General features: G+C 41.7%; 1 protein-coding gene across 1 annotated transcript in view; it reads left to right on the plus strand.

The window, feature by feature from the left end:
* Positions 1 to 23951, plus strand: part of fat3b (FAT atypical cadherin 3b) — a gene marked incomplete at both ends in the record, with an annotated part of 155642 nt that extends 131691 nt beyond the window's left edge. The window contains 3 exons of the mRNA XM_080749287.1: positions 2243 to 2338; positions 2982 to 3041; positions 23200 to 23951. Of these exons, the coding sequence (XP_080605413.1) occupies positions 2243 to 2338; positions 2982 to 3041; positions 23200 to 23951 (908 nt within the window). The remainder of the gene's footprint in view (positions 1 to 2242; positions 2339 to 2981; positions 3042 to 23199) is intronic.
* Between the last annotated feature and the right edge of the window lie 1126 nt (positions 23952 to 25077).

Below are 25077 nucleotides of genomic sequence, written 5' to 3' on the forward strand. Positions count from 1 at the left end.
ATTAGCCACATCATTTTTATAAATAAACAAAACCCGGACATAAGTGTGTCTCATACTAACTTCCATAGCTTTTTGTCAAGAAGGATTTTTAATGAGATGTCAAGCGTTTTAATTGCACAAACAAACATCTTATCCAAAATAACAAGTTATTTTGGATAAGATGTTTGTTTGTGCAATTAAAACATTTTGAGTATTGTTTTTTTTAGATTGTGAAGTTACCAATACAGCTTCCGTCTTTATCTTGGCAACAAGGCGTCCGTGCACTTAGTCTGCCAAAGCAATGCTACGGCCCATGTTTGCTAACGCATTTATATTAATTACATCTCACAAGAACACTGACAGCAGGCTCTGACAACAAGAGTAGCCTTTAGATTGTCATGGTGTGTGTGTGTGTGTGTGTGTGTGTGTGTGTGTGTATGTGTGTGTGTGTGTGTGTGTGTGTGTGTGTGTGTGTGTGTGTGTGTGTGTGTGTGTGTGTGTGTGTGTGTGTGTGTGTGTGTGTGTGTGCGCGCGTGTGCGTGTGCGTGTGTTACAAGTGGACTGCACAGCCGGTGTCTGTGTTTATCTTCCATCTTCTACACAATGTAGATACCTCTTTTGCATTTCAGTGAACAGCACACAGCTGCTCAATGTTTCTCTCTCTCTCTCTCTCTCACCTCTTTTCAAAAGCAGCAATCAAAGCAAACAAACAAAACAGAATATATACAGTATAGCAAGGAATCAACAGAAAACTTGACATACTATAGACTATATATAGTCTTCAGAAGGGATTTAAACGAAGGCATTGATGTTGCTAGCATTAGCTCCACAGGTAGATGGTTCCAGAGCTTGGGTGCCCGGACAGCAAATGAGGCCTTTTCGGCACAAGGAGGGCCCTATCTGAGGTTCTAAGGCTACGAGTGCATGCACAGGCTTATATAGGGGACAAATAAATCTGAAATAGATAGATAGATACCTTTATTATACCAAGGGGGAAAATCAGTCGCCCAGTAGCCTCGGAAACCCAGGCTTATTTTGGCGATCGGAAGAAAAATAAGCCTGGGCGATCGCGTTAAAATCACTGTTGGAGGAAGTGTCGAATTTCCCTAACCAATCACAATGCAGAGGAGCGTCGCACCGAATTCGTTGACGTCATGACGCAGAGCAGAGCAGAGGAGCAGAGGGGGGTGGGGGGAGGAGAACACATGCTATTGGCGGGAGACTCCCGGAGAGATTCTCCGGTCCAGAAACTGTCCGCATTGGATCAGAGTAGTCGCCCAGAGACAGCAGTTAAGGTTACAAAGTTACAGAGAAGTGTGAAGGGAAAAAAAGTACTGTTGTGTACAGCAAAAAAACAAAGCGGTCTATTATTGAGATCAGGGTTCATTATTGAAAAATAACAGACAGCTGAATTCAGTGATTAACCAATCTGATTCAAGCATTCAACCAGGTAATAAGTTGCAAATATTACAGTACGCTGTGATATCCTTGTGCGTGCGTGCGTGTGCGTGCGTGTGTGCTAATAATAATAATACTGTGTGAAATATAGTGGTGCCCCCTGATTGCACCTGGTCACACCTCATTTTAAGACCTACTAAATAGGGCAGAAGATCATTTAAACAACATCATAATTTTCAGACTACTGCGTCTGTCGGAAAATATAGCTATGATAATTGCGCTACCCCTTTGTGCCCCCCTGTCTTGTGCCGGGTGTAAGATAGGCCCCCCAGAGAGTGTATAAATGTAACATTTGTACACTCTCTGAATTACAAATGGATTTATGAACAGTGAGGATTTGACTGGATATGCATATTGGTTACATAATCACATTTTGTCATCCTCTCCACAATCCTTGCGGGCCAGAAAAGCAGACGTTGCAAGAATTAAAGGTTTAAGAAAACTTCCCACCAACAGCAATTAGGCTCTATAAACTCCATGACCAGCCGCTATGAACTGAACTAATAGCTTTAGTTTGAGTTATTTATGGGTTTATGTGCAATAACAAAGGATTATTATTATTCCCAGTGACGCCTTTTTAATTCATGATCATATCATATTTGTCTTTTCTCAGTTTTAACTTGTGCCCCATTCTTTTTGTAATGTGTTATCTATCTTGTCAATGTGTGTGCGTGCGTGTGTGTGTGTGTGTGTGTGTGTGTGTGTGTGTGTGTGTGTGTGTGTGTGTGTGTGTGTGTGTGTGTGTCTGTGTGTGTGTGTGTGTGTGTGTGCGTGTGCTCGTGTGCATGTGCATGTGTGTTTTCAGCGGAAGGGTCGGACCTCATGGAGGTGACATGTTTCTCAGGCACCATTTCTGACGTCTCCCGGACATCCTACACGTCTGAGTCCTTTGATGACAACGGTAAGATGTTGCATTTCATTTCATTGGTAAGGTAACAATGTAAAGTCAACCACATGTGTTTTAAAAAGCAGTGGTTCTCAAATGTTTTCATGTGGAGGACCATTAGGACCATATTTATACAAAAGGCTTTTCTCTTTTTGAGCGGTGCTAACCGCTCCTACTTCTGGCTTTGTGTGTACTTTATGTATTCACTGCTTGAAGTTCAGCTAACTCTTTTCTTCCATAAACACTGCTTACTTCCATGCTGGCTGCTACTGTAAATACAACACTGCCACACTTGTGAAATCATCTGTGTCTGTGCTTTGTTGTCTGTCCAATTACTGTCACTGGGGAAAGAACACCAAGTTAAACCTCAGATACAGCTGCACAGATTCAAACACCTTGGAGATGCACACACACCCTCATGCACCCTCATACACACAGGCACACACACACAGTACGTAGGCCTATACACAAGCATGCCGGTTAGACTAGAGAAATACATGCAGACTGCAGGCTAAACTCCCAAGCTTTGTAACTATTCTTGAGTGTTACTTTAAAGTCATGGGTCCAAATGGTTATTTTTGTACTGTTGAATTTTTACTGCCCCCGGCACATGAAACAATATCCTTTTCATGAACGCACATTCTCTCTCCCCACCCAGCTTCCATAGTGACGGTAATACGTCTCGTCAATGATGCCGTGGACAGCATTGAAAGTGAAGGTAGGCTACATAATGCAAAAAGAACCACGAAAAAACACAATTCAAAGGAATTCCCGTTGGCACAGAACAGTGACAAAGAGAATTCTCTTTTGTTCTATTTGTCATTCCGTACAGCCAACCTCCTTGCGGTTGAGTTAACCTTCTGCAATTTCAGTTTACAGCACTTATTGAACTGGTGTCACACGATCCACCTTAAATGACACCAGATCTACTCCTTGCATTTAAAGCTTTCACTCTTTTCTCCCTTTGTTTTGCCTGCCTTTGTCTATCTGTACTGTCTCTCTTTGCCTTTCTCTCTGTCACTTCATAGTGTCAGGCTTGGACAGAGGACAGTGCAGCCCTGGTGAGTGTGTCAAAATAATTGTTCCAGACATCACCATGTGCCTAAACATGTGAACTCAACACTTGCGGTCTCTGTTGCTATGTAACCCAGTATGTAGTGATCAAGTCATTTCCATTCTCTTTTGGATACTTTGTGTCCTCACTCCTCATCAAACTGTTCCATGATTGTATCTCATAACCATAATGCACTGATTGATGATGAGGCATCGTTTGTTCTTAAGTTTTAATTAACCAGAATTTCTTCCATAACATTTTGTCTTTTTATTCATTATTTTGCTATTCATAATCTTAAGTTTTAATTAACACAAAAGAAAATAATAATAATAATTTCAAGGCACACCCGTTGCCATGAAGAAAGCAACAAAGAGAAAACAATGTTGGCATATATTGACAACAAATGCAACAGCACACACGCACGCTCGCGCGCACGCACACACACACACACACACACACACACACACACACACACACACACACACACACACACACACACACACACACACACACACACACACACACAACACAGAGAGACAAACTAATTCTAAAGCAGTGTTTCTCAAATGGGGGTATGTGTACCCCGAGGGGTATGCGGGGGTACTGCAGGGGGTACGTGAGAAAAAGTAGAAAATGGGAATATGTACCGTATTTTACTGTTATGGTTAATGATAAAACATTGACAGAGTTTGTTTGAACCTGCTCATCTGTACATTTCTAAACCAAATTACCGGTACATCAATTACTTGACTAGTAGTAACTGTTATTGAATAGAAAGCAATGTTTATTTGCCATTATGCTGTTTTATTTTGAACATATTGGCATTGTAACTGGACTTTTGATGTCAGCGTTTCTGCAGTCAGAGGAAGGGGGTACTTGGTTTCGAAATCAGTGTAAGGGGTACTGCTACTGCAGCCAAAAAAGATTGAGAACCACTGTTCTAAAATATGGTGGAAATTCTGCTACATAATTTCTGTAATAATATGAGTAACTGTTTATCTAGGAGCAGAGAGATACAGTAGATCTCAAATAAACATAATCTTTCGATGAGATGGAGAAACATGCAAGTGTTCAGCTCTGTCCTTCCGAACAGATAATAACACAGATGACACTCCATGGTTGCAAACAGTAAGCACATCTCCAACAAGGTTTCCCCTGTCAACATATGACAGGGGAGCAGAACCAGAGTGGAAGATGAAACGATAAAACGTTCCAGTTAGTAGATCCGTGAGTCAACAGGGCTGACCAATCCACCTGAATAAACAAAGCACAATGACAACTGAGAGCTTCACAGTCAGAAGATAAGCCGATAGGTACGCACTATAGTCTGTAACTCTAGTTCTATGATCATAGTCAGAGCCTTCTCAGACACAATGGTTTGGTGACACGACTCCACTTAACAGGAAATATGACAGTGATGTTTGTTTAGAATGCCCGCTAGAGGACCATGCCTGTGTGAAACATAACTCCTTATGGTACATTCTCTGTGTCCGTGACTGGGGAGGCAGCATGAGATTATTACACGCTTCCCATCATAACAACAGATGGTGTGTAATCCACTAATATATTCTGTCTAATATATACAGTCTGTCTACTGTGTGTCTGTCTGTGTGTGTGTGTGTCTCTAATTGATTTTCTCTTTTTTGTCCAACGTAGCTACTGTGCAAACTCTTGTATCTAAAGTATTTTATCTCTGTGGGAAATAATAGAACCACTTCATAAAACCAAAAGAATAGTGCAAATAGAGGCTTCATTCCAAGTTTTCAGTCCACAGTTCTCCTGAGAACTCATTAAAACAGAGTTCAGAAGAGGAAGGGTTAAGTGTTTGTGCTCAACACCTTATGGGTAGTCCTTGGAAGAAGCCGATGCCATGGCATAACCTAATCCTAATGCCTAATCCTAACCCTAATCCTAACCCTAACCTCAGTAAAACTATTCCTAAATCTATAACCCTGTAGGACTAATTATGGGTAGTTCCCCGAAGGAGGCACCACTTGCTCCACCTTGTGCCCAAAAACGAGCACTCCTGGTCTCAATCTCACTGAATCTCAAAAACACTGTGACATAAATTTATAGTCTCGCGTAGCCAGACAACTATTCCTCAATCTCCGAATGCTAGAGTCTGGAAGTACAGCTCCTGAACGGCGAGCAATGGAAGCTGGCATATCCGTTCATGAAAATATATTGTAAAATGTCAATTCTGCTAAGCAGCAAGCTAAATATGCTTAGATCATTTTTATTTACATTAGATTAAATGTGTGCGATCTCAGAAACTAAACGGAAGTGAGGAGGAGGATTCATTTCCGCTTTGACCGGGTACTAATCATTCTTTGTATGTTATCCCAGACTGTATGACGGGAGCATTTGCAAATCGCGGGAGTCATCGGTCAAGACTAATAAATCGTCGTTGTCGGGTGGAAACCTTGTATGTCCAAAACCGTTTGTTTTGTATTTATCATTTTTAAAATGATTTAAACTAAACGCGGTGCGAGGCGTTGTGTGCTTGTAGATCGGCTGTTTTCACTACTTTTGTGCGATGGCCTTGTGTGATGAAGCAGCAAAAAATTACAAATTTTAAACTTGGAGATACAAGGTTTCTGCCCGCCAGTGACAAAATATAGGACTAAAGTAGTTAATGCATGTTTTGTATTAAGAATCTAAAACTGCAAAGTAACAAGTAACTAAAGCTGTAGTGGTGTAAAAAGTCAATTTGTCTCTGAGATTAAGTGGAATAGAAATATAAAGAAAGAAATGGTAACACTAAAGTAAACGTACCTCAAAATTGTACATCAGTAGGCTACAGTACTTGAGTAAATGTATACTGTAGATACATTCCACCACTGGTCCAGGAACCAGTGTGTCTGCAAGACTCTGCATGTATTTCGATAGTGTCACCGGCATGCTTGTGTATAGTCCATTGTACTACTACTGTGTGTGTATTTGCATGCATGAGGATGTGTACATGTCACAGAGATGGAGATTGATGGCAACTGCAACTACAGTAATCTCCATGCCATATGCATTTGTGTGCATGTCACACACATACAGGTCTGAGGAATCTTCCCTGCAATCTGAGAGCAAGAGGCAGGCATGTACAGCAACAAGCATTAATTGTGTTGTATCCATTTCAAATAGTACAGATTGTGACACATACAGGGGCCCTAATTATTTTATACTTTAGCTATTGAAAAATAGCAGATATACAAGCTGCTGCGAGAGTGAAAATGTGTGCAAATCTTTAATATTTAAGCAAACATTTGTGACTAAAATTTTCCTTCTGGGGGGTCCTCGGAACTAAATATTTTGAGATGGGGGTCTGTGGCCTGTGTGGCCCGTTGTGTGTGGCCAATACATATCATTTTGGGGGTCCTTCACATGAAAATGTTTGAGCACCACCAATCTGAGTTCCTAGAGAGCACCACTGACATAGAAACATAGGTTTTTCAAAAAATAGTATATCTTCTATTTTTCAACAGTTAAAGTACCCAGGGCCCAGAATTTGGTGCGACACCCATAGCAACAAGCATTAATTGTGTTAGATCAATTTCAAATAGGACAGATTGTGACACATAGTCCACAAACATAAATGCTAGCACTTTGCTTGCTGTAAGGATTTAACTCATTGCATGCCAGGCCCGATAGTCCCGAGATTATTTTAATGTCTTTCCCTGCCAGGCCCGATAGTCCCGAGAATTTCCGCCATTTTGAAAAAAAAAAAAAAAAAAAAACATTTTTTTTTTTTTCAAAAACATTTTTGGACCCCAAAAAATGTAGTAGGCATGATAGAAATCGCGAAATTGCATGTTTAACCCCCATAGCAACCCCATCTATCAAACATGGCAGCCATCTTTGTTTACATTTTAGGAAAACATAATGGCTTGTATCTCATGAATGCCTGAACGGATTTCCATTCGGATTTTTTTGTTTGAAAGCTGTGAGCAATGTGGACACACTTGGTGCATTATCTAGGCATGGGTGTGCATGATCCGTGCACTATGAATTACATGGAAGTCTATGGAGACCAGAGGCACCATAGAGTACGAAGGTATTGTTAAATGGCGGGGAATGTGTTAAGGACTGCCACCATGCATGTGAACCTTCTGGTCATACAAACATAATTGATGCATGGTATTAGCAACCACACTTTGTGGATTACGGAATAATTGGAATGACAGAAATCGGAGAGAAAACTGCAGAGAGGTTGACAATGAATATGTATGAGAGAGAATGGGAAGCAGCCAGTATAGACCATGTACAGCTGGTAATATGCCGCACTAGTTTCACGGGGGTCCGTAGAAATGTCACTGCATACATCGCGATTATTATTAGGGAGATTTGCACTACAGCTTCCTTGTTGAAACTATTATGTCTGCAGTGTTGGGAAAGTTCACTTTAAAAACGAACTAGTTCAAGTTCAAGTTCAGAACTTCTAAAATGAACTAGTTCATTGCATAGTTCATAATTCTATATTTTGAACTAAAGTTCATGGTTCCCCAAAATGAACTAACTTAGTTCTTTTTCGTTCTTTTTTAACCATAATTTTTTTATACTTTTGGCTATTAACTCTTATACTGCTTTGGACGTTCCTGTTCGCCCCAATTCTAGAGAGTGGGGACGGCCAATACGGCCGTTCGTTCGTTTGATGTTTTTTATGGATTATGATAAAAGACGTCCTTGCGCAACTTTTCAATGTATAATTGGTCGTCGGGTCGTTTTGAGGACAGCCGGAAACAGCGTCATAAAAAAAAAAGTAAACAGACTGTCCTGGCTCCAGTGGCGTCAGTTCAGAACAAGCTAAGGTATGGCAACATGACTGGTGTCACCAGGCATGTTGCCATACCTTAGCAACAGGCACGATGAAAAGTACATTTTTATTATTTCCCCCTGGAGCCAAGGTATGGCAGCTGCATACCCCTGCCATACCCAATTGACGCCCCTGCCTGGCTCCGCCTGCTAGCCTTGAGGGATTATATTGTTTTTTTTGTTAGTAGAGAGAGAGAGAGAGAGAGAGAGACACGTTGGTAAAAGCGATCATTTTGGCGGAAATCAGTTGTTTTATAGTATTAGTAGTATAGTAATTGTAGTAGGTAGTAGTATTTAGCAGTACTAGAATATTGAGATGTATTAGGCCAACTCAGCCTCAACTTGCTGGTATCATTCCGCCGAAGTGCGACCCACCCCCCCTGGCCGAGGAGCAGCAGCAGCAGCCAGCAGCAGAGCAGATCCACGGATAGAAACAAACTTTGTTAGAATTAGGATTACAAACCTACCCGCGTTGGTGACTCAGGACCAGGCAGCGCCCACGAATGGTGGTGGTGGTCGTGATGATGATGATGATGATGATGATGATGATGAAGAAGAGAAAAAGATCACTGTAGCCGTTGGTATTGAAGATAAAAAGATTGAAGATGGTGCCAGTCGCGAAGAACCGGGGTCCAAAAGTGGATCAAGAGCCTCGTGATATTGTGGAAACCGATCCCGACGGAGCTCGACCCCCGTGTAGGATGGATCCCCCCGCCCGGGGGCTCACATCGCCGCAGCAGCAGAGACCCATGTACCGCCGCCACCGCCGCGAAGAGACAGACGAACTGGGCGATTTGGCCAATGAAGAATGGCTTCCGCGTAGAGACCCCTCGGAGAACAGAGGCCACGATTCTACTGTCCAAAGTAAGACTTCCAATCCAGTGCATGTATGTATTGTATAGTTGTATACTGTATATAGTTGTATACTGTGTGATAACAGAGCATCCGTGTGGAACTGGAAGCCTGGGATGGGGGGATGGTCAGTGATCAGTGAGATGGGGTAGGGTAACGGTTTCCCATTGCGACGTGTTGCCACTCCGACATTGGGATCCGGTCTAGAGCCCGCCTACTGCATCCGGCTATTTACACGTACACATACATGCAAGAAATGTTTCCGTATCCGGACCGGATCAGTAACTTGATCCAAGCAGTTAGGATCCACGTGCTTGCGTTTGTTTTTGTTGCTACACAGGACACACGTGGAGTTCCTATCACGCGCGTGCACGTACCGTGTGTAGTGTACGTGCACTGCACAGCTACTAGGATTATTTGATGGGAATTTAGGATTTATTGGCTTAGTTTGTGTGTGCGTGCGTACGATGCGTGTGTGTGTGTGAGAGAGGGAGAGGTTTCTTTTTATCGTCATCATCATCATCATCATCATCAGTAGCTGATGATGTAGCTTTTCAGTTCAATTCAAAGGAGCTTTATTGGCATGAGAAAACATACGTTTACATTGCCAAAGCAAGTGTTACAAATAAAAACTGTTGAAAATGGGGAACATATATACAGTTGGAGGGAGTACAGCTTTGTGTAAACAGAGCTATGTTGCATTGTGACATTTTATATATTATACATACAGGGTATAAAGGGCATTTCACTGTGACAGTAAATGCATGGTAACTATTTACTATATCTGCATTTTATGTATTACATATGAACTTATTGTAAGTCATTTGCTAAATGTCAAAATTGTAAATTGATTTGTTTACATATAAACCTTTTGATAATTTCCTGGTTATGATTTTAGATGATGAGTCGACGATGATGAGCCTACTTCTTCATTGCCACATCGTAGTCGTCCAAGGACAAGGATAGGTAAAGAACAAAAACCTTTTTTCTGTAAAGCAGACTTAGCACCAGACACATGCTCACATAGACATCAAAGGGGGCTGGAGCCCCTGCCCTTTTATCCATCTGTAAAAAGTGCCCTCTCCAGACGATGAATGCTGTTTTTACATAATTACTATATATATAGTTTATATATATATTTGTGTGGTAAGCAGTGAAGTGCATAGAATGTTAGAGAATTTCTAAAACAGCCTTTTGATGAAAATATTAGGCCCCCAACCTCCACCCATTCTGCTGTGACGCGTTGTGAGCTTGGAGGTGTACTATTTTTCATGTATTTTATAGTAATTATGTATTTGTATAATTTACAGATCGACCATAGGCTTGTGTACGTGGTATAGGGGTGCAGAGTTCAGCAGACTCGGTGTAGCCCTTCCGGAGGAGCCTGGCTGTAGTGAAACAGAATGGAGCCCCAGGCCCTGTGCAGGCTGAATGAAAAGCTAGGTCATTCACTTGCGACCTTACAGCCCACCCCCCGTAAAACTAGACAATCATTTGTACTGTACTTCAACCTAAAAAGTGTGAGATAAAGAGAACCCTGAAAGCTGAAGCAGGATTCAGGCTGAATCTCATGTCACTGTGTCAATGTTCTGCACTGCTCTTACTGCTCTTACACACTAAAAGTGTGTAAAAAACACTTTTTCTTGTTTTTATTTTTTTGAATTTGTTTGTAAACAACCACTGATCATAGGTGTGATGTTACTGAAGCCAACAATAAAAGGCTAAAGAGAGATTTCTGCCTGAAAATGTCTTCTTCACAAAAATGCATTTTTCTCAGCTTTATGTTCTCAAAGAGCTGTTTTTTAGGCCATATTCAGCAGCTTCTAGCTAATGAATAGAACATGATAAAAACACGAAATCTTTTTCTGTTGCAAAGTAGACATTCTATTCTTCGTTGCCATATAATTGTTGTCTTTATAGTCAAAGCCAATTTTCTCCAGTAGGCCTTCAAAGATGAGCGACAATTCTCAAATTTAGCTGGCAGTGGATGAAGCTTTTTGTTAAATTCTGTGGCAGTAAAAGAGTAAAAAAAAAAAAAGAAGAAAAAAAAAAAAAAAAAAAAAAATATATATATATATATATATATATATATATACATATACAGGTATATATAGGTCTATATATATAAAAGTTGCTGCATGCTATTATTTGTCAAAATTATTGACACAGCCCATATAGAACCACACAGCAATAATTTCATCCAACTTAACATTGAGGTGCCCACAATATTTATGTGCCCACTGCCCAGTTCCCAGTCTTCCTGCACCCTTATTGTGAAAGGCTGAAGGCAGACGTTTCTAAACCTCGCGCACAGCATGTTTCCGCGTTGGTTAAAATAGCTGATCTACAAGCTCACGTTGTCTCGTGGATGCGACGCGTTGTGAGCTTGCAGATCAGCTATTTTCGCCGTGCAACACACATAGGACAAAGTATAGTCAGGCTTGCGAGACGTTACGAGGAGGAGATTCACAGTGCAGCTGCAGAGTGCAGACAGCACCGCATATCAACTTTCACGAGGAGCTGCGTGCAGTCCGTACTATTGGAGCATGTGAATGAAAAGAGAGAGGAGAGGAGGACAGACGACCGCGGAGGCGTGGACCGCCGCATGAACGGCCGACGAACGCCGCTCACGGGCGTCAGAATGACCGCGTTCGACAATATCGTTCATCAAGCGAAAACAATTACGTTCAGTTCACGTTCGCCCAAAATATGAACGTGTTCGTGAACGATCGTTCTTTGAACGCATTCGGGTACAACACTGTATGTCTGGCCTTATTAGCAGAGTCGTACTGTGTGGATAATAACGCTGTGCCTCTTCTCGCTTTGTAAACTTCAAAATTCACAGACTTCTACAGACTGTGCTGGAAACCAGGTTGCTTGCAGAGCAGAACAGAGAAATTCATGACACACTTCCAATGTCTCTGATTTGTGAACTAGCACAACCTAGCACAGCCCAGCGGGTTTGGAATGAAGGCCTAATCATACCTTTGGATGATTCTTTTGTAATTTTCCTGAAAGTCTTGTCAAAGCAAGTCAGTAATGAAGCGTGGAGTCCAACAGGAATGACATGTGCAAAGCTCTCTCACATGTGACACTGTGCTCTCACATGTGACACACCCTAGGAAAACCAGACACCAGACAACTTTAACAATGGACAAATCATTCATGACTGGAGAACAATTTTGAATCATTATTACATTCCCTGGATATAAAATCATTCAATATCGACTTGATAGTAACTCGATAGGGCATATGATATTGGCCTCCGTGTGAATACATCTGTGAGCTGTTATGAAATTAGATACTGCATTATTAGATACTTTATAACAGTTAGAACTGTAGACTCACTCCCAATCTTCCGCTGAAATCTGAAGGCTCACCTCTTCAGACACCACCTTTAGCCCATGGCACTTGCCGTAGCCTCGACGACCTTGCAGGCTTATTATGCAAAGGCTAAAATGTAATTTAGAGCTGCCAGGTCACATCCCATAGTGTGTATAGAAACAATGTACAGATTATTGATTTTGTATATTCTACTGTTAGACTGATGATGGGTTCTTGGTTTACTTAGGATCCTAGATGACTATTTCTATGCTTTTGATGTATTAACTTGCGTTTGTCCTTGCTTACTGTAATTCGCTCTTCTGCTGAATGCCTAAATTGCAAATTGTAAATAATCATGTCACACTTGAGAGTCGTATCTTGGCCAAGTAAATGGCAGGCATGGCCTGATCTACTTGGTTTATAACACGTATTTTAATAGTAATTCTTCTTATTGTAAGGCCAGATTAGGCCATCTGTAGGTACGGGGTGGGTGCTGGGTGGTTGTAGTAGGTAGCTGACTAGATAAGAGGGCTCAGGTGTTGTCTTTTCCAATGCTGATGAGAGAGTTTACTTGTACGGTCTTATTAACTTATTAAGTAGTTTCTTTCATCTTCATTGCTTTTTTTATTTTATTTTTCCTGTTGTGAAAGTATCATTCCATGTATATATCGGTGTGATTTTGGCAATGTTCCGAGCACAGGTCACAGGTGAAAATGTGGGGCAGATGTTCTGAATTTGCATTCTGTGTGTGCACAGTTTGGCAGCGATGGAGATTAGCTGGTAACAGACGGACGGACACACGCACGCACGCACGCACGCACGCACACACGCAAGCACACACACACACGGACGGACGGACGGACGGACGGACGCATGCACGCACGCACGCACGCACGCACGCACGCACGCACCCTTTTTAGAAGCTTTTCACAAAAGTACATTGTTGTTGTTTTTGTACAGCCACGCTGTTGCGTGTTGCACCTACTGTAGAAACACATTTTCAAAATGATGACTTGCTGGGAGTGATACAATTTACAATTTAAGCATTTAACAGACACTTTTAATCCAAAGCGACTTACAATAAGCAGGTAATACACCAATATAATAAGCAAGATAATATGTCAGTACATCAACAGCAATACAACAAATGCATAGGAATACTAGTAAGTCTGTAGTTCTACAGTAAGTGCGACAGGGAGTTTATTCCACAGTTTGGGGGCAAGGAGGGAAATTGTCTGGGACGAGTGGATTTCTGTCCTGGGGTTTTTAGCAAGGGTTCTGTCAGCATCCCTGTGTTGGCTGATCTGAGTGAACGGGTGGGGTTGTAGGGGTTGATCAGGTTTTGGAGGTATGGCGGAGCCATACCGTTCTGTTAATGCGGTGCATTTCGGTCCTCTGACCTGTGTGGCAGTAGTGAGTTGGTGCTGTGATGGTGACGACAAATAGTAAAAAACTAGAAAAAATGGAGTCCCCATCCGGTGGATTGTTTTTCATTTCGCCCTAGAAATGTATTTTAAGCGTGTGATGGGGGTCCAGACTGCGTCCACTAAGTAGAGTAAGCTTTCAACTGTCCACTGATACCTTTGGTTTGGTGAGGGGCGAAACAGTTTTTGTTATTTTCGGACCAGACGGTGGGGTTTTCCGGTTTTGCCAAGGAATACGGAGGTAGAGGAACATAGCGTTAGGGAGAACTCCACTAACGCTATGGAGAGCTAGTTTAGTACCACAAAAGAATCAACAACGACTTACACAAATTACACAAATCTATCTGTGTTAATGTGCGCTACATTGATTTGTTCTGCACGGCACATTCCTGAGTGGACGTTAGGGGGAACATTGGTCCCCGGGTGATTATGGCCCCATACATGTGCTGTGTCAGTGCATTGAACAAATCAGTGACTGGATGTGCCATTATTTCGTTCAACTAAGCAAAGACAAAACTGAGATCATTAGCTGAGGAGGAAAGGCTGGAAGTTAGGGCTCACCTTGTCTCTATAGGCTAATAGCTCATTCTGTGCCAAATGCCAAAATGGCTCCAAGGTAGCTGTGCCACGGTTTTGTATGTTTTTCTTTATTGCGTAATCAAAAAAACGTTTTTTTTTATAACACAGTTGTTGTGATTCAGTGGCAAAAAGAATTTTGTCAATCAGACAAATGGTTCCAGAGATAGAGCTGTTTGAATGAAAAAAAGTGTCCATCCACTAGAATGAACACACATTTTCTCAATCAGCTAAACGAGGGAGCCAACACACAAACAGAGAAAAGCATCTCTCTGATCCCAGGTCATTTTGACATCTTTTAAAAAAAAAGAAAAAAAAAAATTTTTTTTTTATACAAAAAACTCAAAAGACGTCAAAGACGTCATTGGCACTGAATGAGTTTGCCTTTAGCTCCAGCAGGTGAGACTTCTATAATGGCTCATTCAGAAAGCAGCTGAAAGAGGTCTAACAAGAAATACAAAAAGCAGAACATACTGTATTAGTTCTCAGATGGATCTCTGCACTGGCTTCTTTCCAGTGAGCCATTGGATTGATTTTAATATCATTTCATATCAATCCCTCAATCTGGCTGGGGCTAAAAGCACATTTCGTTAAAACAAAACATGGTGAGGCAGCATTTAGACATAATTGGAACAAACTTCTTGAGGAACGGTTTATGTTATGTTAAAACCTTTAAGCCAACGCTTGTTCTATTCTCTTCTTATTTTGTGCATAATGGTGAATTCTAAGGCATATTGTTCATTCTGATGACATTGCACAGGCAGAAAGGACAACCAAATTAATAAACACCGTTTTATGGAGGTTAGTACTGTACTGAACAACTGAAATTCATAGCTGTTGAGACGTCTGAACTCTAGACGAGTTTAAATGCTTAACACGGGGGTTAAGAGTCCCCTGTGGTGTGTAGATTAAATTGATTAAATGTGTATGACATTTACAAATACATTTTTAGGACTTTCCACCCATCTTTGCACAAACATATTCTGGAGATAATTCCATTCCTCCGGGGGGAGGCTATTTGTTATTAAAGGGATATTTCATTTCTCATGTTTGGAGTCATTTTAATGTCTAGTCTGGCTTTTGTGGGCACCACAAACTGTTTTAAAGTTGCTCGTTTCAGTATTTAGATATTTGATACAAACCCATTGTAACTTCAAACTCCATTTAAACCGAGCTAGACTCAATTAAAAACACACGTCCTTGGTTCTGGTGACTGATATTGTCCTTAATGTGTGAGAGTTTTTTCAATGACTTCTTTTGTTTATTTTTTCTAATTGTTTTGGAAAATAGTCTAGCGGAAAGTTGACATGATAGTTCAGTTGGTGATAGAAGCATGAAATTTGGCACAGATGACCTTCATATGATCCTAATTGATAATCAACCTCTGGCCACGCAAAATTCCAACATTTTTCAAGATGGCCGCCAGTCTTCAGAATGGCTGCAACTGGACCTAAGTTTTGGACTATATATGTAAATCTTTGATTCTCAGCTCATTTTGATCTAGTTATAATGTTCTAGAGGTATTTCAATCAAACAAGATAAAAAATTAGGTTCCAATATGGTGGCATATTTTCCAATATGGCAGCAGATACATTACAGAAATGTACATCTGCTCATAGTTAATCCACAGTTGGTGCAAATTGTCATGCATGAAATTTGGCACAGATCACCTTTAGACTACCCTAATTGATAATCAACCTCTGGCCACACGTAATTCCTCCATTTTCGAGATGGCCACCAGTTTTTATAATGGCTGCATTGCAACTGGGCCTACGGTTTGGACTAGATCACTTTGTTGGTGCTGTACATCTTTGATTTCCCCCTCATTTTAATATAAGACAATATGTTCTGGGGGTATTTCTACCAAAAAAATACTTCTATAAAAAATACCATTAGGTTCCAATATGGCGGCACATTTTCCAATATGGTTGCCAATAAATTGCAGAATGTACATTTACTGCTTATGGTTAATCCACATGAGCTTGTGACACATATTTGTATAAATTACCATTCACAGAATCCCTTTATGGCACATTTTAAATGTAGCTTTATAATGACCTATAGGTTCAAATAGGTTGACATGTTTTTAAATATGGTCACCATACACAAACTTAGATCTTATAAAATGTAGCATTTATTTAGTTTTTTTTTTTATTGTATTCATTATTATTATTATTATTGTTTTTTATTTTTTGCTTTTTTTTTATCAGGCAAATCATTATAAACACATTCTCATTTATAATGGTGGTTGGGAAAGTGAAAGGCCTGTGTGCTAGCAACTGCAACCACAGAGGGCCCCATATATGTCCTGCTTGGAATGCAGATCTCTTGCAGTGTTCTTTCAGAGCAGCATGTTGGTAGAATACATTCATATGATCGCTGCTTTCTTGCAAACAAGTCCAGTCGTGCCTCATTCACTTCCTTGTAGGAACTACTTCTATCGTACTTGAGTACTACAAACTCCTCAATGATTTGCATGTCTTCATCAGTTACTGCAACAGGTGTTGAACCTAATTTGGTGAAGACCAGGGATATCTTCTTTAACACGTTCCATGTCTGCCATGCTGACCGTCCATGGAAGGACAAAACTGTATCGCATTCGCTGAATGCAGGGACGGACCAATTGGAAGATGGGCCCTGTGCAACCACATCGCAAAGGCCCCCCCCCCCCCTGTGCAACCACATCGCAAAGGCCCCCCCCCCCCCCGCACCTCTGCGCCGCCCACCCGCGCGCGTCCCGCACCGGGCCGCTCGCGTCCTGTACCGTCCCGCGACCACACCGCACCGCGGCGCTCGGCAGCGGCTAGCGGAGTCCCGAGGCCGAGTCGAGCACTAATCGGACACACCCCAACAAGCCAACACACAATGTGCGCACAACACAACCACACTGACCACAAGTCCACAACCATACCAGACCAAAGATCTGCAACCAGCAGCTACCAATATTTACAAGCAAGCGATCTAACTCTCACACGAGCACACAGCACACACACACACACACATGGAGGAGGAGAGAAAAGGCTGTCTAACTCCACAGTGTAAGTTAGTTAAATAAAGCCATGTCTTACCTTAAGAAAATGACAAGAAAATATCCAATTTTATATTGAGGTGCCCAGATGTCCCAGATGAAAGTGCTATTCCTTGGATGCACACAACACAACGTGTCATGTCATCGAGCTTCTTTGAACAGCGTCGAAAACGTTAGTTCACGCAATGGTAAATGTAAAATATCCACATGTCCTATCGATGTCTGTATATATTCCACTATGAAACAACTGTTTAATTCTGTTATTTAGATAAATCTGGTGCCATCATCTGCCATGTTTGACATCAGCGCGCTGTCAAAGAGAGAGGTTCAGGCAGTCACTGTGATTGGTTGAGAAACCAGTAGGCCTATACCTCCCGCCCCCCATTCGCTGTGATTGGTTTAGAAGCCATGCTATGGGTGCTTCAAAGGGTCAAAATAGGCGAGTTTCTGATTTTCTTCTTCTTAATCACATTGCGTGTTTATATGATCATAAAATAAATAAAAAGCCTATAAATCGGTGGGCCCCTATTGGCTGTGGGCCCTGTGCACGCGCACACAGTGCACAAGCCATAAACCGTCCCTGGCTGAATGCATGAAAGAACCTCATGACTTTGATCCCATAGCAATTTCATGAATTGGGATCTATTTGTGGTTCTTCTCCCTTCCAAAGTCAATCCACAGATTTTTCAAGCCAAGTGAACAAGTGAAATAATTATTATAATGGTTCCCTACCCCTCCCGCGAGGGAAATTCAGTATTTTCTGCCCAACCCAGCTGATTCGCTGCCCACAAGGAGCGCGTGAGCAATTAGGGGTTATTAAGAGTCTTGCTCAGGGACACAGATCGACATTGCTGGCCTGGCCTGGAATCGAACCTGGGACAACCAGGGGCTCTGGTTCCCCAGGCGGGCTCACTAACCATTCAGCTATGGCTGAAACTGCTATGACAATGAACGTCAATATCTGAGCTTCAGATGATGGCAGCTGACACTCCATGATTCGCAGCATAGGCTGCATAAAGGAACATCCTTGTGTCAGCTTCCTTGTGAGTGCAACCTAGAAAGTATATTCACTAATAGCTAACATCGGACCCCATGCGACTAGTGTGCTATAGTATCAACCAGTGTGCCCTGGTAGTGCAGTGACACTACACAATATAAAAATCAATTAGGCTGGGCAGCGATTTTGAAAACTGGTGGCCATCTTGAAAATTATGGAATTTTGCGTGGCCAGAGGTTGATTATCAATTAGGGTAGTATAAAGGTCGAGCTGTGCCAAATTTCATGGTTGTATCACCAACTGTGGATTAACTATGAGCAGATGTACATTTATGCAATTTATCGGCAGCCATATTGGAAAATATGCCGCCATATTGGAACCTAATATTATTTCTGAACTTGCCTGGTTGTAATACCTCCAGAACATATTCTCTTATATCAAAATGAGAGGGAAATCAAATATTTACAGCACAAGCAAAGTGATATTGTCCAAAACCTACGTCCAGTTGCAGAAAACTGTCTGGCCATCTTGGCAAATGTTAACATTTTGCGTGGCCAGAGGTTGATTATCAATTAGGCTAGTATAAACGTGATCTGTGCCAGATTTAATGGTTGTATCACCAACCATGGATTAACCATGAGCAGATGTACATTTATGCAATTTATAGGCAGCCATATTGGAAAATATGCCGCCATATTGGAACCTAATATTATTTCTGAACTTGCCTGGTTGTAATACCTCCAGAACATATTCTCTTATATCAAAATGAGAGGAAAATCAAAGATTTACAGCCCAAGCAAAGTGATATTGTCCAAAACGTAGGTCCAGTTGCAGCCATTTTTCAAACTGACTGGCCATCTTGAAAAATTTGGAATTTTGCGTGGCCAGAGGTTGATTATCAATTAGGGTCATATGAAGGTCATTTGTGCCACATTTCATGCTTCTATCACCAACTGAACTATCATGCATTGAAATCAGCATCTTTCCGCTAGACTAAAATGCTAAAAACTTAGATTAAAAAGAAATAAATGAAGAACACAGACCCTCACGTATAAAAAAGACAATATCAGTCAGCAGGTCTCACGTACTTGACACGTGTTTTAAAGGAATTTTAAATGAATCTAACACATGGGAGAGAACACACAGCAGCATTGATGAGGTGCTGCCTGATAGATGTTAAAATGACCCTTAACAAGAAAATATCCCCACTACGCCTCAGGGCGACAAGCGGCGAGGTCACACCATATCTTGGCCATCTGGCCAATGGTGTATATCGGACCAGTTACCCATAATATGGAGTTCCATGTACTGTATATGGAGATATGCTGTGAGAGCCCAAACATGCTTACTCAAGTTATTCGTTATGTGAAAGTCCTATGATGTCTATGACATCTGACATCATACCCTAGTTTTCCCTGTCTGTAGAACCAGCCACACAGATATGGGCTGTCTTGGCAATCTGTCTTGGCCATATATGGATTCTGTTAGTGTGGTATGTGGCAAATGTGGCCTCCATGTATGGGCATTCCCATATAAAGTCCTGTTAGATATGGGCTTAATATTGATGACATCAGGGAACTCCATTTATGGGCATAAAAGGGATTCTGTTAGTGTGACATCACAGTGAAGCCAGAGCGGCAAACCCATTCTGTTAGAGTGGTTCCCCTGACATCACAGGGAAAACTGTGCTCTATCAAAAACAAAAGAGCTGTATCAAAGTCCAAACTATCTTAATCTATTATTTAATCAATAAAGTGAAAGATATTTCAAAGACACAAGTTAAAAAGAACAAAGAACAAAGGGATCACTGAATAAATAAAGCTGTCAATCTATGAGCTAATTATTTATTTATTCCAGTAAAATATACAGTATGGTACGGTACAGTAAAACCTTTTCACTATACTGTCTGTCATTCAGACAATATTCTTTTGAGAATGACGTTCAAGTATGGATTCCATTATACCCCAAGAAAAATAAATAACATTGTCTGTATATAAATCATTTAATATCGACTTTTAGGAACTTAAGGGTGCATGATATTGGCCTCCGTGTGAATACATCCTTGAGCAGATACAACTGATACAACTTGAGAATGGTATCTACAGGGGCGTCACAAGGGGGGGAAAAGTGGGACTGAGTTACTATAGGGCCCAAGATGGAGTGGCCTTAATTATTTCTTACTTTAGCTATTGAAAAATAGCAGATCTACAAGCTCACTGCGAGCTTGTAGATCTGCTATTTTTGAAAAGTCAAATCTTTGAATATAATTATGTATTTTTTAAGAAAACATTTGTAACTCAAATTTTGCTTCTGGGGGGTTCCTGAAACTAAATATTTTGAGATGGGGTTCCATGGCCAAATACATAACATTTTGGGGGTCCTTCACATGAAAAGGTTTGAGCACCACTGACATAGAATCATGCGTTTTTCAAAAAACCTTAGAAGGATTTAGAAGATATTTATAGAATTGGGTCAAAAATATTCAAAGACTTGCACAAATGTTCACGATTTTTCAATAGCAGATCTACAAGCTCGCAGCGCGCTGTGAACTTGTATATCTGCTATTTTTCAATAGTTAAAGCACAAAATAATGCCTAATAATGCGTTCCCAGTCTAAATGGGTTAAACCCCCTCCCCCTATGAAGAACATTCACGGGGGGCCCACAGTGAATCCTTGTACCCAGGGCCCAGAATTTGGTGCGACACCCCTGGGTATCTAGGCCAGGAGAAAGACGTGTTGTGCATGGTCTGAGCTTCAGTACTTGATTTATAACAAGATGATGCATTTTTTTTTAAATAAAGCCAATACCTGTTACCCCTAGTAATGGAAAGTGAAGTGTGCTATCCCTGGTGGTTGTATAAGCTTCTACTATAGCACCTTATATAACAAAAAGATGGAATGGCTGAAGTGAGATACAAACAGATGAAGAGAGTGTGTGTGTGTGCGTGCGTGCGTGCGTGCGTGCGTGCGTGCGTGCGTGCGTGCGTGCGTGCGTGCTTGCATGTGTGTGCTCGTTCTGTTACGTTTATTTCTTACGCAATAGCAATACATTATTATTAACCAAGGATGAGATACCATAGAGACCAGAACTCATTTCCATTGTGGTCTTCATCATTATTACAAAAGTGATGGGTTGCACTCAAGGCTAGAGTGAGTTAATCTCTTTTTTATTGTCTCCACCAGCCGAATTGCATGGTGGAGAGTATGTTTCCCCTCCGCCCGTCCGTGCGTCAAATGCCACTCCTTTCACATTGGCCTGTTATAGCGCCACCAGCAGGTCGACATTTGCCAAACAAACTTTTGCAACAAAATGCCCCAAATCATGCATGCAGCATCACATTGTCGTTAAAGGTCAAAGAAGACATGGCAACTTTTTCACATTTAGAGCCACCAGGAGGCCACAATAATTACAGTAATACCTGACCTGGTGGAGACCTGTGCTCGGAGGAGCACTGCTTCTAGTTGTTATTTCTTCTCCATGTCTTTAGGCTACAAAGGACAATTCTTTTGGCTATACCGTGATCCTCCTCATACAATGTGTCACTCACTGTGCGTGTGTGTGTGTGTGTGTGTGTGTGTGTGTGTGTGTGTGTGTGTGTGTGTGCGTGTGCGTGCGTGCGTGCGTGTGCGTGCGTGTACAATTGTGAGAATATCACATTGCTTGTCTCTGCAACACAACAACAAAACACAGCTGTTCATAAATCTTGTTCTGTAGGTGAAGTTGAAGTGCATTCTGCCTCCCACACACTTTACAGTACAGCATCTGAGCACTTGAACTCAATTAACCTTGTTATAGTAAGACACCTCAATGCATTTCTTAACATAATTAGTGGCTGCTGTACTGTATGGCAGTGCCTTCAGTGTTTCGCAGTACTGACTTCAATTCAGTCGTAGAACAGGGACGCATTGTGCGTTCTCAGAGCTGCCTCTGTGGTTACAACTGCAGAGCAGTTCAAATATTGTCAATTCTCTTACAGTACATGCACGAGATAAGGTCCTGGTGTTTAATGTTACTTATGACGTGTGATTGATATTATTAAGATTAAGATACAGGGCACAGGCTAACATTATTTTTCAATGGAAGCCGGCGACATGAAGATACAAAGATATCTGACATGTGTAGCTGCTGTAAACGCTACAGATGTGCCATTTCTGGCTTTCCTGTACTGTTCTTGCATTTTATTTTTCTCGTAATACTTGTTTTCCCAAGGTTCTTTTTACTGTTTAGCCTTGCTAATTCTTGTCTTTTCTTACTGATAACAAGTGACACTTTGACACTTCTTTTCATTGGGAAAGAAATATCTGAATAGCATTTACACAACACCTTTGCAAATGCCCTCCTTTCTCACTGCCCCCCCCCCCCTTTCTCTGTTCTGACAATTTATTGACAATCCACTGTCTTGCTGATGGCATGGCGTGTGACGTTCTCAAATGGCACATCTGTACAGCAGCTAAAGCTACAAAAAGATTGAGCTGGTTTCAACTCCCGCTACAAAGATACAAATGCTGTGTAACTTTGTATGTTTGTATCTTACTGTAAGTCATAAGTTATACAATAGAATTCATGCTTTGGCTTCCCACAACACCTCATACGTCAATGAGAAATATATTTTACCGGTTGGAGATTTGTTGCACTGGTTGTTGTGGTGGACACCTTGATCCACATTGATCCTCCTTGGCTATCAAAACAGAAATCTCAATTTCCTGTTTCTGAATTCATATCCCAGTGATAATTAAGTATGTCTCGCTCTAAGCACGCCGCACATTTAAGGGATTTTGTCCTCATAACACCTCCTTACGCTTTCTTTCCTCATCAGCGTACTGCTGGGATTCCAGCAGGCAGACAACGTGTTGGCTCTCCCCGTCGCGCCTGCGCCCCCTGGAGGTGGGCTCGTATGACCACAGCGACATCCACCACTCCATCAGACGGGGCAGCAGGCATTCCCTCCAGCTGGACTACCGGGTGACAGCCAATGCCGGCAGGGATACAGATTGCAGAGATCGGAGGTACGAGGCTGGGAAAAAGACCTGCCATTGGGAGAAGAACCCGTCCGGCGAGTGGGAGAAAAGACCCGCACCTGACGCGAGCGGCGCCGAAAGGAGGAGGCGCGGCGGGGAGCGGGGGCACTCGGGCAGCCTAGGCAGAGATGAGGGAGGAACGGGGACAAACGAAGACAAGACAAGACAAGGCAAAGACCCTCAGCAGACAAACGGCTCCTCGCCCATCTACGAGGAGTACGTGGAGACCAGTCACGACGCAGAGAAAAACCAAGACCCAGGGAGCGTTTATGACACTCTTCCCCCTACGCGCCGGGCGCATGAGGGACACCCGTCCAGTCCCCCGGACCTCAACCTGCACCCGGACCAGCTGTTGCCCCCACTCCGAGCTTGGAAGGCACAGCAGCATGCGGGGGAATGGAAAGGGCCAGAGGAGGCAGAACATGGAGGTCTGGGGGGGGACGAGCTGGAGAGACTACTGAGCCTGGTGTCCCTTAGGGCCAGGAGGGCCATGCGTGTAAACAGGGCATCCACTGGATCAGAACCCACAGCCAGCTGGGATGGATTTTGATGACCAATATCCCACCCCCTTTCTCCAGTAGATCCCATGTCCCCCTTTAGGGAGTGAGCTCCAGAATACATGACGTTGATAGTGGGAATATTGATTGATTTGTGACATTTGTACTACAACACTGGGAACTATGGTCCAACACAAGACAAGTCTGTCAAAGAAGAACATTCATAAGCGTTATTAGAATTGCACACACCCCAATGGAAGCAGAAACCCATACAGTCAAATTCAAGTCACTTGCTGATGGAGTAGTGGCTTTAGATGATTATTATTATAATGCCGTTTTAGTTAGGACATTCTGTGTGCAGTGTGCACCATCTATTACCCATTAGCATTTAAATAAGGAAGGCTCTTTGTTGTCTGATATGGTATTGTATGAATTATCCATTTGATCACCTTTGTCTCTCTCTCTCTCTCTCTCTCTCTCTCTCTCTCTCTCTCTCTCTCTCTCTCTCTGTCTCTCTCTCTCTCACTCACTCACTCACTCACTCACTCACTCACACACACACACACACACACACACACACACACACACACACACACACACACACACACACACACACATTCAGTTAGCGGTCTCATGTTTCTTTTTTTTTGTATTTCTTTTTTTTAGTAATAGTCAGACTAATATGCCACCGGTTGTTTATCCATATCCATGTTTAAACTTCAAGTAGTGCCATTATACATTACAATGCAAGATTATTTTTATACGTTTTATTTACATATTTATCACAACATTATAAATTTATTAAAGTAACCTGTTTACTTAGACAGTTGTCCAGATGCCTGTTTATAACCACAGTCACAATGGGGTTTAAATCACATTCATTTTTAATACAACTCTCTTAATATAATAAAATGTTGATGAAGTGTCACTTATTTTTGTTTTTGAAAGCGGCTGGAAAAGTCAGTGTTAGATTTTAGTTTCAAACTAATTCAGGTTTTGTGACAGTATGTGTTAAATATGAAAGAAAAACTGTCGTGCTTCACCAAAAAAGAAAATGCACTTATAGACATCTTCCCTCAAAATTAAGAGAAACAAAAAAGAAAAAACAAATCACCTATTTATTTATTTTTATTTAAGTTATAAATAAGAACTTTGGCTGTAAATAAAAACAAAGAAATC

This window comes from Nannobrachium achirus (genome assembly GCF_963921795.1).
Source record: "Nannobrachium achirus genome assembly, chromosome: 19".
NCBI lineage: Eukaryota > Metazoa > Chordata > Actinopteri > Myctophiformes > Myctophidae > Nannobrachium > Nannobrachium achirus.